Genomic DNA, 15,847 nt, shown 5'->3' with positions numbered 1-15,847 from the left:
GTAGTCCAGATAATCTGTCTTTTAATCAGTCACTAAGAAACACGTAAGGTAGTCACAGGAGTTGTGGTTACAACCCCTCATTCCAATACTACACTTAAACAACCTATATAAAATACTGCTTTAATAACAAAGTTTCGTTATGCTGCAGTTACATGTTCTCTTCGAAATCATTAAGAAAGAATTCCACTTGGTTTGGTTAAGCACACACCATCAGGCGTTTTACCTGAATATGTGCAGCATTTGTGTCTTGAGCCAAGCTTAGAAAGGTTATCTGTAAAAGAAAAGTGTACATTGGAAGACATGTTGATATGAAATGTAGAGGCATATAATATAATTTCTATTGCAATCTTATGTCAACACCAGAGACTCATGTTAAAATATAGCAACTTTTTTTTAATAATATCCTATGCATCAAAAGAAAAGATTACAGAGAATTATCAATCACAATAGATACAAGAGGTAAGTGTTCGGATAGCACAAAGGGAATATCATACATTCAGCTGATAACCAGAATCTACTCAACACTAGAGAATGATTCACATTTCTTTACATTTCCTTTGAAGACATACATTTCTTCTATAATATTTAAGTAGGTTTCAATTAATATGCGTTATTCTGTAGTTGACTAGGCTGTACAAATAATGTTAAATAATATAACTGACATTTGTTGATTAGCATGTTAATGCTTACATTTATTTGCTATGTCATGATATTAGTTAACTGGTTGTCATTGAAGATTGCCACCAAATTCCTCAGTTTTTAAACGTTTTGGTTTTTAGCATAACAGCAAATTGGCGCCACTTTGGAAAAGTGGAGGTGTTCCAAGAAAGCATAGAAAAGACAAGTGAATCACAGCATCCCTCACCTCCTGAGTTCCAGTAAAACAGTGATTCTACTGTTGTTCATAATGATGCTGTGCCCATTGACTGAATGCCGTAATGATTCCTTTGAGGCAAACGAATGAACTGCATGTCGGAACAGAAGGTACTGCGCAGAGGATAACACACTACAGCCAAGCCTGAGCTACTTTGACATGGGGGACAGGAGTGGTATTGCTGGAAAGCACCACTAGACACCAAGGATAACAAGAGCAAAACTGAAATTGATGAATGGGGTAGTGGACTGGAAGCAGATACAACCCATGGTACTACGGACCTTTGTGGCTTCTGGGGTAGGCAGAGAGGACTGTTTAACCCCATTCTGCTCACAAGGGGCAATAGAGGGGGTTAAGAAAGAACCATTAGACACCAGGAATTTCAAATTGAATGTCAAGTTGATGAATGGAGTAGGAGGCTGGCCACTCTTGGCATCTACCTGACCCAACTCATCTACCCAAAGCGCTCAACCCCTTTATGCCCCCTTAACCTTCTGGTGGAGTTAGTGTGCTGCCATTTCTGGCAGCTTTGCTAAACCAGGCCCACAGAAACTTGTGGTACGGAAGAAGACGATGCAACATTAATTACATTTGAATGGAATGAAATGATTGGTTAAGTTATTTTGTGTGCAGGGATTGTCTGTTGGGGGGATGAAAAGGCCTAAAGTATATGTGTCTCTGTGGATGTGCGTGTGCACAGGTGTGTGTTTATGTATGCATGTGTGTGTGTGTGTGGTTACTTTCCCCTGGAATTTGTCACTCTCTGGAACCTAACACTCGCACGCTACTACTTGCCTGCCCTCTTTCTCCTCTGTTTATTTTGGCATTCTATTCCTAGCTACTGCGATACCTCCGACATACTGTGAAGACGTCAGGGTTTCTGATGGGCATACAGGTTTGTTGCCTACCACTTACATATAGTGGGCATCTCTTGCACGTGATTATACCAGCACTGACTGGCTGCCTGCTGTGCGGCTCTGCCTCTTCGGCGTGGGCAGCCCTTCACCACCCTGCCAACTTGTTAGCACCTATGCATTTGTTTTAGAATAGCGTACTAGTTGGCGAGCGTAAAAGTGACTCTTAGGGTTTCTACCACATTGTTTCCCCCGGGGGCGGTTTGAGAGCTCCCCACAAACCTACTACCTTGATTTGTCACCCTCAGCCTTGCGGAGAGGACCGCACGCACCGGAAGCGCCGTGAGAGGCATCATAGCTCCCAACCAACTTTCCAGACATTGCGGGCAGTTTACAGAGGTGCTACAACCCGTGGCTCCCCATGTGGCCTTCAGAGGGTCCAGTCTGGTTTTTCAGGGCTCGGGAGGCCTTTACGCCATTTTATTGGTCTCTCTTCCCCCCTTCCCTTACCTGTTACCTTACCACTCGATGCACCTTCCTAAGAAGACCCTCCCCCCCAAGAATTGAAAACAAACAGAGGACTTATTACCATGTGGATTCATCTGAAATTAGAGGACTATGGCTCTGCTTCCATGTGGATTCATCTGAAATTAAAGGGACTATGGTTCTGCCTCAAGAACCTGGATCTCAGAACAGAGAGGCCATTTTTAAATGGCCTTAAGGAATCCCTGATCTCAAAAGGCAGAAGCCATCTTTGAATGGCCTTACATTTTAATCCCTATATACTTGGAAGCCCTGACTCAATACTACTATCCCAAACCTGTTTTCTACTTTCTCCTTGTTCTGGATTTGTGCGCGAGCAACCCACATCTTATAAGCTTTTTTTTCCATGCTACATTGGCAACCACTCCCTTCTATCTGAAATTGCCTGAGGTACCTGATCCATCTTGAAATGGTCCAATCTGTGGGATTTCCCTTCAGAACCTTCAGGAACCACGCCTACCCACAGGCGGAACTCTAGACTTGTAGCTGTCTGCCTCTACCTCTTATCACATCCACAATCAGCCTCATACTCTAAAAGAAAAACCAAAAAAGAAAACACAGACCATGCCTGGCGCAGTCCTCCCCTGACAGAACAACTTTACCTCAGACTGTGCCCTAATCCACTGCACTAGGGATCCACCTAGTGAGCAATTCTCATATTACTTCCTACTTAAACCCAGGTGCCACCTAACTCTAAACTTACTTCCCTACTCCCCTGGACAGCCCACTGCGTTAGGATCTCCCCCTGCCCGATGCTTAGGGTTCTGACATTTCCCTAGATACCAGTGACTCCAGTATCTCTAATTAAAGTCTCTTCCCACATGACCCCCTTAGTGAGGGATAAGTCAAGAAATGCACAACAACACTGCCAGAAAACCACTAAACCCTCCACCCCTACACATCACTTCAACATGAAACCCCACAGCGAAACACTCTTTCTCCATCACCTACCCCCCCAACCTTTCAGCCAACACCACCAAATCCTTTAACAACAGATTACTTAAGCAACACCCTGAAATACTTATAGCTGACCTCTACCACAACATTTCAAAGGAAAACAAAAACAGATCTTATCTTTTACACCACCGACCAGGCAGAAAGGAGAAAGAACATAGCAAGCCACCTCTGAGTTATTAATGCCAACAACATCCACCACGGCCAAGAATTGCTGATCTCCAAATCACCCGCCTTCAAAGACAACGCCACCTTAACATTATAAAGAAAAAGCAAAGTCATGGTCCAATCCAACGACTTTAACCTAAGCCAATTCGAACATATCTTCCCTAGGCTACGCAACTCCATGTCTAGTCCCTCCAACTATTCAACCACTAACCAACCCGCCCCAAGAACTCTACACAAAGAATAGCACTCACAAAACCTACCATAAGCTCACACTCAGTGCACACTACAGACACCCCACCCCTACAGTATGCACCCCCACACCCACTCGACACCCCTACCTCAAGACAACACCCCATTTTGCTCCCCCTCACCCCACTCAATACACTAACCCTGTATTACCCACCAGCAATAATCCCAACATTCATTTTACCATCACCCAAACCATAACCAAAAAACCTCTAGAACACTCGCTAAACACACTCCCCTCAATCCACTCAATGGTAGACTCTTGGCCGACCACTACCCACAGTCCAACCACCACAGAACTCCCCAGTCCCGATTAACACCACCAAACTAACCTGTCACTTAATTCCCCTCCACTCTCCACCCTGAAGTCAGTGTCAGCAGCTAAATTAACCGAATGCAAAACAACTGCGGAAAACCAACTCAAATCTCTCTTGTCAAAGAACCATATGCCCAATATATCCATAGCTGAAAGCCTAATCCGCCTTGAAAGCCAACTCAACATAATCACTCAGGGCATAAACAAAATCCTTATTAACACCAAAACCTCCCCTATCCCCACCCAACACCCACATCTCCCCTCCCACTTAAATATCAGTGAACTCTTTCAGCTTCCCAAATCCCAAACGAACAGCTGGCGCACCACCCCTCTCAGCAACCAACATCACAGACCAAAAGAATGAGCCCTAAGATATCCTTGAGAGAGGCATTGGACCTTGCCAAGTCATATGACCTTAGGACAGCCCGACTCTCCCCCCTCCCCCCCCCCACCACCTCGGAACTGGCAAGCATCTATCCACCTACGAATACAAGACCACCAATCATAACTCATTGCTATACCTTTGGCTCCCCCCTCCCAAAATCACACCACCAGCTGCAAGGTAAACTGCATACTAATAAACTGTAGATCAACAATCAAACACGTTACAGGTTTGGCTGACGCAATACTGAACTATAACATCGACTTTGCGTTTGTCACCGAAACCTGACTCAATGAATCATATTATCTGTTCCTTAACCTCCTAATCCCCCCCAGATTTCGCTATCATCAAAAAGAACAAGTTAGACTATTGAGGCAGTGGCATAGCCATCATACATAAGAATAGCATCAAAATAGCTGAAACAGGGCGTGGCTACACGGCTGAGCAAAATGGCCGCAAGTTGAGGTGTCTCCGTGACTCCCTCCCGATACTGCTGATCCGACTCACAAATCCGTACCTCTGGGGCCAGAATCGCGAACCGGAAGTGCAGCGAAGCACATCAACCCTGGTCCTGTGTACAGCGGACCTCCAGGGCCGAAGTTACGGGCACAGACGCTCGAAGCCTTCTCCGACGTGAGAGCCGGGGCCTTGCGTGACGACCAGGCCGGGAAGGAGATCGTGTCGGCCGGCGTGACTCCTTCCCCCCACCTGGAGGCCCTGAACGCTCTGCATTTAATCTCGCCGAATCAGAACGAGCCGGGATACACCGCGGCCCTGCAGTTCCTGGCCTCTTCTTGCCTTTCTGATATCCGGCTCAGAGCATTAAGGATTCACACGGCCTCACACACTACGTATGCAGTGAGGAATCCGGCGGTGAGCAGACTGAGTCCTGCGGAGGGGCCGTGAGTTGCAGTGCAGACTTGTGAGGAGACGAGCGGGGGGTGTTGCGCCCAGATTATTGTCGGATCTGTGGCGGCCCATATCCCCCCCCCCACGGGCCTGATTAAATTGCTCCCACGGGCCCCTGCTGGTGGCGGCTGCAGCGCTGACATCCCACCCACCGAGTGACTCGCCGGTGCCCAGCGCTTACCGGGCTGGACCCCTCTGCATCCAAAATAATGTGAGATACTGCTGGACCTGGCGATAATAGAGAGCTTTTATATCTTGTAAGTGGCCATTGCTCAGCCTTTCATGACCGCTCTGAGAGGACCCAGTCGGAGCCGAGGAGTTTCCTTGACCGCCTTCACAGTTGAAGATCGTGGGCCGGAGGGGAGTGCTCCTTCCTCCCCCCCCTTCCCCGCCAGGGGTGCGCTAAGTGAGGCTAGCCAGTGACAAGCGGTAGCAATACCAACTACGGAGCTTGGACCGAGTGACCTTGCGGATCTCACCATGTCTGGTGCAAAGGGCGCAAAATCAACTCAACAGAGCAGGCTGGACCGCTATATGTGCCCGAAAGCGGACGTACCCGAACGCAAGTTGGCAGGGGACAAGCAACAGGGAGGTGCTGAAAATGACTCTCCAGACCTTACACTGAAAGACATAATGGAGGCCATAACCGGGGTGCGCACCTCCATGGAGCAGCGAATGGACGCCCTTTCCTCAGAAATGATGCTTATCCAAGCTGACCTTTCCAAACACAGAGAAAAGGTTAAACAACTGGAAATTACTACGACCAGCCTGGTAGAAGACACCTCGCAATTTCAAACCGAAATCCAAGCGTTTCGGAAGTTTACTGAAAACAAGCTGAACGACTACGAAGGACGCACAAGGCGCAATAACATACGCATCCTAGGTGGGCCGGAAAAATCAGAAGGGCCACGGATCTTTTTGTAGAAACCCTAATCATGTCACACCTGCAACCGAAGGGCCTATCCAACCTATTTGTGATCGAAAGAGCTCACAGGGTGCCGGGGGGTGGGGAGGCGATACTGGCTAGATTGCTGAATTACAGGGATAGAGATACGATCCTGCAAGCTGCCAGAGTAGCCCCGCCAATTAAGTTGGATAATTCGGAAATCACTTTCTTTCCAGACTTTACACAATCTGTGCAAAAACAACGGCGCTCTTTTCTAGACGTCAACAAAAGACTACGTCACAAGGGTCTGAAGTACGTCATGCTCTTCCCAGCCCGACTCCAAGTCAAGGCCGAGGGAAAGACTAGATTTTTTGATCTTCCGGAAGCAGCATCCGACTGGCTTGACGGTTGGAGGGAATCGATTGAGAAAAGTTCCAGTGGATGCTGAAGCTGACCACCTGTCTTCAACAGTAAGACTCCAAGTGGTCCCTAACCGCTTGCCTACCCTGAGGTTTGCCTGTTACACACTGACAACTGGTTCAAGTAGAAATTAGTTAAAATTGATGCGTGCCGGTGGACTCCGACCTTAATGTATCGGTGAGGTGGGAAGATGAGATACCTAGGCCTCCCCCCAGTTTTTTCTTCTTTTAGTAATTTGTTGGGCGACAGGCACTCTGCATTTTGTAACTTATGGGCAGTTTTGAGCCCAGAGTGCAGGGAAGCAGGGAGGGGGGGTTGTTGGGTGTGATCGATTTTATTTGTTCCTAGTTATTGGGTTTGTATCGACAACACAGTCAGTAATTATTGTGGCGGGAGTTACATTTTATCACATCGTCAGTGGGGGTACAGTGGAAGAAGGATATTAAATGGTTGAGTTGGAATGTCAACGGCCTTGGGGACAAGATAAAGCGTTGTGTTGTTTTGCAACAGATTAAGAGATTTGCGCCAGACATCGTGTTACTTCAAGAAACTCACCTGGTTGGTAACACATGCAGGGCAATGCACAGGTGGGGCTACTCGATGATCGCACATGCGGGCTTCACAACCGATTCCCGGGGTGTGGGCATCATGATGAAAAGAACATTTCCCCTATTGTTCACGTCCACTTGGGCCGACGATCGGGGACGATACATCGGGGTCACTGGGACATGTGAGGGGTGGACCGTAACGTTTATGTCCATTTATGCACCGCCGGGCCTACAGTCCACCACCTTCACTGACTTAAGTGCTATATTACTAGCATTACCAGATGGACTGTTGGTGCTGGGGGGAGATTTTAACTCCATACTCTCTGGTACATTAGACAGACACTCCCCTCGTGTGCTGCCCCAATCTTCGCATTCATTCTCCGGATTCCTAGAGGCCATGGGGCTTGTGGATGGGTGGAGATCCTACAACCCGAGCAAAATACAACACACCTTCCATTCTGGGGCGCATAACAGCCTCTCCCGCCTGGACTACATTATAGTTCCCGCCCCACAAGTCGCAAACATTCACGGAATTAGACAACTTGCCAGAGCCATTTCCGATCACTCCCCACTATGGGTACACATAGTCCTTGACCATACACAAAAGGGAACAATCGCCTCCATAAACCCGTGGTACTTACGAGATCCGAAAATTCGTAAAGATCTGATTAAGTCCATAGACAACTACTTACTAGAAAACGAGGCATCAGTGGACTCTCCCCAGGTCCTGTGGGAGGCCTTTAAAACTGTACTCCGAGGTCAGGCCCTCTCACTGATAGCGGGAATGAAAAAAGACAAACTTAAAGACATCTTCGATGCAGAGCAAGAGATATATCGACTAGAACAGGATATGGGTTCCGACGTCACACCTGACACACTCCACACACTCCGCCTCCATCAAGACGAGTACAGGGCATTAGTGACTGACAGAGCTAAATCACTGGGACAGGATAAGTTGGGCCGGATCTAGGACTGGGGCGACAAGGCAGGGAAATTGATCGCTTGACAAGAAAGAATACGCTAGCAGACTCGTCCCAGAGCTCATAGATGCCGATATGACTCCCATAACAGACCCCCACGATATCGTTACCCATTTTGCCGACCATTTTCGAACTGCTTACACCTCAGTTAGCGCCACACGCTGAAGACTAACCCCTGGACCTCCTTAGAGACATTTCTCTCCTCACTCTTTCACTTGAGGATTGAACATTCCTTGACAGCATCCTTTCCACTGATGAAATAGCACTCGTGATACGTGCACTGCACCCTGGCAAGGCCCTGGGACCGAACGGTATCCCTGTCGAACTTTACAAACTCCGCCCTGACAAGCTGGCCCCGTACCTAAAAGCTATGTACGAGGAAAGCCTCGAAAGAGGATCGCTGCCTATAGATCAAAGAATTGCAACTATTGTCACTATTCATTAAGAGGGGAAAACCAAAACCGCCCTATCTCACTTTTAAATGCGGAGCCCAAAATTCTTGCCAAGCTACTTGCCAACAGACTAATTAAAAGTTATAGGGGATCTGGTACACCCTGATCAATCGGGCAGAAACACTGCATTAAATCTGCGCAGGGTCCATGGGGTTTTGGGTAGAGCATCCACCATACGGGAACAAGCGATTATTGTATCCCTGGATGCTACCATGGCCTTTGATACAGTTGAGTGGCCCTACCTCTTCGCCGTACTCACGAAGTTGGGATTTGGTTCAGGCTTTATACGGTGGGTGCGTCTTCTATATAGCGACCCTATGGCTCAAGTAGGTGTAAATAACATAAAAATCGGAGGCCTTTACACTCAGTCGAGGGACCCGACAGGGATGCCCTCTATCCCCTCTACTGTTCGCACTGGCACTGAAACCCCTTGCAGCATGGATCCGGAGAGACCCAGTCATTCAAGGAATGCGTTGGTCCCCAGATTGAGAAGACCGTATTTCTCTCTATGCTGATGATATCCTGTTATACCTCACATCCCCTAAGAAATCACTGATCGCAGTTCTCGACATTCTAGCCATTTTTGGCAGATACTCCGGGTTTGGGATCAACTGGCAAAAATCCATCCTCTATGTCCTCCACGGAGACCCCCCTCCGTTACCTCCAAACTGCCCAATACAGACTGCCACGGAAGGTTTCAAATACCTGGGAATATTTGTCTCACTTGATCCGGCACTCCGGTATTCCTGCAACCTTGTCCCCCCCCACTGCTCAGGCTCAAACGAGACACCACAAATTGGAAGTCACTTCCACTTTCAATGTTAGGCAAGGCGGCCCTATTTAAAATGATGTCACTACCCGCTTCTTGCATGCGCTGCAGAACTCGGCTGACCCTGTCCCCAATTCATACTTCAGAGAGGTAGAAGGGCTCCAGCGTGAGCTTCTGTGGGATAGGAAACCACGCATCACCTTACACAAACTTACACTTAACTGGTATGACGGGGGAATCGGTTTGCCGGACATAAAAAAATACTACTGGGCTGCGCATCTGGCGGCCATCAATCACGGCATGTACGGCCGCTTTGATGACCTGGGATTCAACATGGATAGATGGCTCCTCGCCGGAGGTGTATACAATCGGGTACTCTACTCCAAACCAGGCAGACACCCACTCACGGGTCCCACCAAACACGCAGTCGATGTCTGGCACTCAACTAATAAATCGCTCAGATGGGACCAGAAACTTACACTAGCGACACCCCTAAGGGATTCTCAAAAACTGGCCGATTTGTGGAAATCATAGGGCTTTGACAAGTGGGAGCTAATTGGCATCTCGCGTATAAAAGATCTCTGGAACAAGGGCGATGTGTTGCCCTTTGCCGAACTCCAACGCCAGCATGAGTTGGCAGATACAGAGCGGTTCCGATATTTGCAAATATGACATGCCTTGCGAGCGGCCTTGCCTAAGGAATCCTCCCCCCCTGACGCATCCCCGCTAGAGGACAGGATCCTCGATGGATACTTAACTGAGAAAGCTATTTTCCTCATATAAAAAAAAAACTCATAAATAACATGGAAGATCCTCTTCCTCCAAGTGGGTGGGAGATGGCATTGAAATGGATGACGAGGGCTGGCAGGTAGCTATTTCCTCCCCCAGAACAGTCGCAATCCCAGCACGTCTCCGATTAATACAGTTGAAAATCCTCCACAGAATCTATGTCACAGGACCTCAGCTATTACACATGGGAGGACCAACGGACGGGAATTGTAGACGGGGATGTAACCAATTGGGCATCTTCATGCACATAATTTGGCATTGCGATTTCATCCAAAGCTACTGGCAGAAGGTACACGATGTGATTAGTGAAGTTTTGTCAATTGCTTTCTGCCCTGAGGCGTGTAGATGCCTCCTAAATATCTGGGAGGCCACTGACCTCAACACCTACACTACTCAATGGGCCACACTCGGACTCACGGTAGCCAAAAGAAACATTGCACAACTCTGGGGAGCTACACACGCACCCAAAATAGCAGACTGGAAGAAAGATCTCGACTGGTGTATGCATAGGGAAAAGATGGTTTACATTGCCCCGTGGCTGCCCCCGTAAATGGTCTAAAATCTGGGACCCCTGGAATACGTATCATGGTGATATCTGTGTCCCTCCCCGCAATATTGATTTTGATGACGCCCCTTCTCCTTGACACCCAATGGAATATCTTATTGTATTTGTAATGATATTTGTCTCCACTGTATTTTCACAGGTCATATCTGCTGTACTGTATGTTTATGTCGATACATGATAATAAAAAGATATTTAAAAAAAATTAAAAATAAAAATAGCTGAAACAAAAACACTCTCCTACTCAACTTTCAAATATCTCAGCACCAACCTAACAACAAAGTAATGAAATGCCATCTCATCTACCACACACCAGGAAACACTCTCACATTCGAGGAACTATCTGACCTAGAAACAGACTACTCCCTCTCTAACTCCGACAACATTATCCTAGGTGACTTCAATCTCCACTGGAACAACGAGAAGGACACATTGATACAGTCACTAAATAAACTCCTACTCAGCAAAGATCTCACTCAACACTGCAAGGGACAAACCCACAACAAAGATGCCACCATAGCCAACAAACAAATAATAGGATTAAACAACATTCTCCCAATTGACTGGTCATACCAGCACATCATTCTATTTAACATTAACCAAGCTACAGCGCCACCTAACCAAGCCCGGATTACACATCAATGGCGCAGAAACCTCAATCCTATCCCTCTCCCTGACTTGGAAGAAAAAAGGTCATCCCTACTCCCACCCAACACAGACAACCTCAATATGGATGAGATCACTACCCTCAACAATGAAAACTGCCCTCGACCAAATAGCCCCCCTGAAAAACAAAAAGGTTAGAGATACCCCGTTGAGAGCCTGGTTCAACCAAGACCTCAACTCTGAAAGAAGACAACTCCGAGCCTCAGAAAGACTCTGGAGAACAAACCCATCCTCAACCAACCTCCTCCAACTCAGAAAAGAAAGCAGGAACTACAAATAGCACATCCTCAAAGAGAAAGCCACCTTCTTCCAGAATGCCCTAGACAAAGCTAACAAGCATTGGCATAGCCAATAGGTCTCGCTTTTGGGACCTTATAAGTGTTTAGCCAGTTGCATAACTAAATACTTATAAGGTCCCAAGAGCGAGACCTATTGGCTATGCAAAGCGGCCGTGTGGCTGCAAAAGTGAAAGTGATCGCGATCACACATCAAAGCGGCCGCGAAAGTGAAAGTAATCGCGGTAAAGCGGGGCGCGCGCGCCCACGCACATGCACTGTAGCTCTAGGCTGGCCTGGTAGCACTTTTTGGAGCCCTCTCAATAAGTCTCGCCAGACCAGCGCATGCGCTGGGTCAGGCGAGACCTAAAAACAACCCCAAAGAGCTCTGCAACATTATCTGAAATCAAACCACCAAACCTGCCAGAGAAAATCCCCCTGCCTCAAAACTACAATGTGACAACCTGGCCAAATTCTTCAATGAGAAAATCATCAAATTTGAGCTCGCCTTAGACTATCACTCACAGACTCAACTCAGCGACTCTTCGCCCCAAAAAGGAGATAAACCCAACCCTAGTTCATTCACTCCATGATCACCACAACCGAGACTCCTAACCCTTTAACTGCCAAAATAATCCAATAACCAAGACCCTCCACCACACTCAAGAGTTGGAAGGTCTTCAAACCTCTCAAAGAAGAGGACATCTCCATGGTGATTGCCAATTCTAAACCCTCCCCCTACCATGCAGATCCACTACCTGCCACCCTGGCTAAAATCCTCATCCTCACCTTAACCACTCTATGGACCAAGATCATTAACAGCTCCTTGAGCAACGGGAGGATGCCTGAATGCCTTAAACAAGGCCAAGTAACCCCCCTGCTAAAAACAAACACCCTATGCAGACCACAACGATCACAAGAACTTTAGACCCATCACCAACCTTCCATTCCTAGCAAAAATCCTCATGACGTGTTCTCTCCCAACTCAACACCACTTGGACTCCAACAACCTGCTCAACTTACACCAGTCCAGTTTCAGGAAGGGATGCAGCACTGAAACAGCCCTACTGAGTACAAGAGATGACATTCAGAATTCCCTTGATTCAAACAGATGCTGCCTGTTTGTCCTGCTTGACCTCTCGGGTGCTGTCGATACGGGTTATCACATGTTACTTTTAGATGCCCTATAAAAACGTGTCAGAGCTGATTGCACTGTTCTGAAATGGTTTTCTTCATTTCCACTTAACCGTTCCCAACTCAGTAAAATCAACAATTCGATGTCTGACTTCTTTCCCATAACCTGAGGTGTTCTACAGTGCTCAGTCCTTTCTCCCACACTCTTCAACATTTACATGGAACCCCTCACTACCATTCTAAAACAAGCAAATATCCCCTATCATCTATATGCCGACGACACCCAGCTTTACCTAGAAATATCCTCGCTTAACAACATTCAACGACTTAACTCCACACTCAAAGTTCAAAACTGGCTATCAAGCAACAACCTCAAACTCAACCAAGAAAAAAAACTACATTCTTGCCTTCTCCAATCACAACCAATTGCCTGAAGAAACTCTCTTGGAGTACAGGAACCTACTCCCCTGCAGCCACAGGCACCAAAGACGCAAGGTGCGGTCCACCGAGTTCCCACTTCCAGCCAGCCCGATGCAGCAGCTCCCCAGAAAGAGGACCCTGTGCTCCTGAAGGTCAGATCTGTCTCTCCACGGAGTGGGGGGACACCAGGACCAACCTGAGCCACACAGGACCAATACCCGGGTACCAGACCCCTTGCAGCAGCCAAGGCTTGTTGTGTCCAGTCTGGACACCAATGCAGAGGAAGACCGACCTGCACGTCGAGGGACTTCAGGGACAGGAAGATCCACATCGTGAGTGGCCCAGCTGTCCTGTTTGCCCCTCCTTCAGAAAACAAAGACAAAGAAATGAGTCTATGGCAGCCGCCACTTGACGGTTCAAAGCACCTATGCTCCTGCATTCCTGAGCCTTAGTCCAAGGGAGGTGATGGTGACAACAGAGAAGGCTACCTGAGCGGAAGTGTGGAGAAGAAATCAAACAGCCGAAAAAGATAAAAAAGACCAGGAAATATCCAAAGGCTCAGCTTTTCAAATAATAATGGATGTGATCTACAACATTCAAAAGAAGGGAACGAAGAAGAGAACTGGAAAGAACTTGCATTAACAATGGGGCTGGGGGTGGAGAGAGAGAGGAGAGAAGAGAAAAGAGAGAAGAGACGAGAAGAGAGAAGAAGGGGCAAGGATGTAGCCTTATGGCTAGAGCGGTCGACCTCGAAACTGGAGAACCGGGTTCTAGTCTCAGCAAGGACGCTCAACATTCTGTGATTCTGGGCAAGTCACAATCTCCTGTGCCTAACAAAATGAATGTATCCTTCTGTAATGAAACTGGTGCTCATGTAAAGCGCTCTGATACCTGATGTCTCGGGTCTAGTTGGCGCTATATAAATCTCAAAAAAATCATTTTAAAAAAAGAAGAGAAAAGAGACGAGAAGAGAGGAAGGAGAGAGAGGGGAGGGAGAAGAAATTGGGGGGTAGAGAAGGGTGTGTGTGTGTGTGTGTGTGTGAGAGAGAGAGAGATGTAGAACGCTTTAAAAGAAGAGCTATAGAAGTATATTTTGGACTTTTCATTAAGCTGTATGGTACTTAAATTGATAGGGGAGAAAAGCCATGACATGAAACTAACATAGAAAAAAACATCTGCTTTTACCAAAATTTAATAATTAGCAGGCAGCAAACAACAGGAAGTACACTGATTCCCTACAATAAGATACAGCGCCCTGTAAGAACTCCATGCAAAATGAATGGAGAAGAAAACTGGAACAAATCTGGCAGGCTCAACAATGGTGGAACCGAGTGCAGCTTCCACTGCATTACAGATAAAAAGCATGGCATTTTGGCAGCTGGCAGTGAAGGCCCTGGAAGTGATAAAGTGTGATGAAGTAAAATCCCTCTTGCCCATAGGGGACGGTTACAGATCAGTTCAAAAACTGGGAAATCTTACACTGGACCACGGTGTCTTAGGGTAATACATTCTATTTGCACAAAGGCAGTCTCTGTAAAATTTGCTTTTTATTTTAGTAGAAAAACTTTTGGTAACTAATATTGTTAAAATATTCTGCTCACACATTTCTGCAGCAATTTAGCATTTTCTCCATGACAGGGCTGAAGATCTATTTTTTGGAAGAAGTTTTTGAATCGCTGGAAAAATAGACTTCCTCTATTTTCATTAACAACTATGAGCAGCTCTTTCACTTCCGCTTCAGTCAGGTACCAATAGTTGGCTCGAAAGTGTCCACAGAAGGGATGTGGAATTCCTATAGCCCGACTCCCAGGACATATTGTTTGGGGTCAAGGGCAACAAGTTTTCATGTGTATTTTGTCCTTGGGACAAGTAGGCCCAACCCCCTACAACACAAACCCTTTGGCTGCCAGTTTACAGGAGCACATTATGGATCAGGGAAGGGCATTGTCTACAGTTAAAGTAATGTGTGTGATCATGCTGTTCAAACTTGTATTTAAGCTTCATTAATGCAAAGCCTTTAATATTATGGTGTGCACTAAAAGTAAATGTTGTAAGCTCGGCCTGCACTACTGACGGTGGTTCCAGTTTAAATGTGTACACACGTTTTCAAAATTTAGAAATATGAGGCTATGTATAATGCTCCCAGAATGCTCTGATTTTATGCAAATATTTGCAGAAGCTTGAAAGCAAGAGTGATGATTCTTTGCTTTCAAAATAAAATGTTCACAGAAAAATGCAAGTAGGAAAAAAAATGTTTGCTGAACTACTGTAAGATTTTAGGCACCATCTGGCACATGCATCAACAAAGACTTTTGCGATTTCTAAATTGCGATTTTTAAGGAATCGCAATTAAGGAATTGCAAAAGCCTATGCATGTAGGAATCGCTAAAAGAATAGCGATTCCTACAAATTCCTTAATTGCGATTCGCAAATTGCGAGTCGCAATTAAGGAATGCCGTCCCAATCATTCCTATGGGCCTCCAGTCCCATAGGAATGAATTGGAGATTGCATGAGCAAATTGCGAGTAACAGTAGGTACTCGCAAATTGCTCATGCAATTTCAAGGGTGCAAGGGTGTCAAAATGACACCCTATTGCACCCCTGGAATTGATCTGTGCACATATGTTGCACACACACATGCTCTAAGGGCATGTGTGTGCGCAACATGAAACTTTGAAAAATGCACAAAAGTGAATTTTT

At 46.6% G+C, this 15,847-nt stretch overlaps 1 protein-coding gene across 3 annotated transcripts in view; it reads right to left on the bottom strand.

Annotated features, from left to right (window-relative positions):
• AKAP11 (A-kinase anchoring protein 11) overlaps nucleotides 1–15,847 on the bottom strand; it is a 245,571-nt gene that overhangs the window by 144,053 nt on the left and 85,671 nt on the right. For all 3 annotated transcript variants that reach the window (XM_085621811.1, XM_085621810.1, XM_085621812.1), the window contains exon 6: nucleotides 224–271. In XM_085621811.1, the coding sequence (XP_085477937.1) occupies nucleotides 224–271 (48 nt within the window). The remainder of the gene's footprint in view (nucleotides 1–223; nucleotides 272–15,847) is intronic.

This window comes from Triturus cristatus, chromosome 8, assembly GCF_964204655.1.
Source record: "Triturus cristatus chromosome 8, aTriCri1.1, whole genome shotgun sequence".
Classification (NCBI taxonomy): Eukaryota; Metazoa; Chordata; class Amphibia; order Caudata; family Salamandridae; genus Triturus; species Triturus cristatus.
This window is presented reverse-complemented; position numbering and strand designations above follow the sequence as displayed.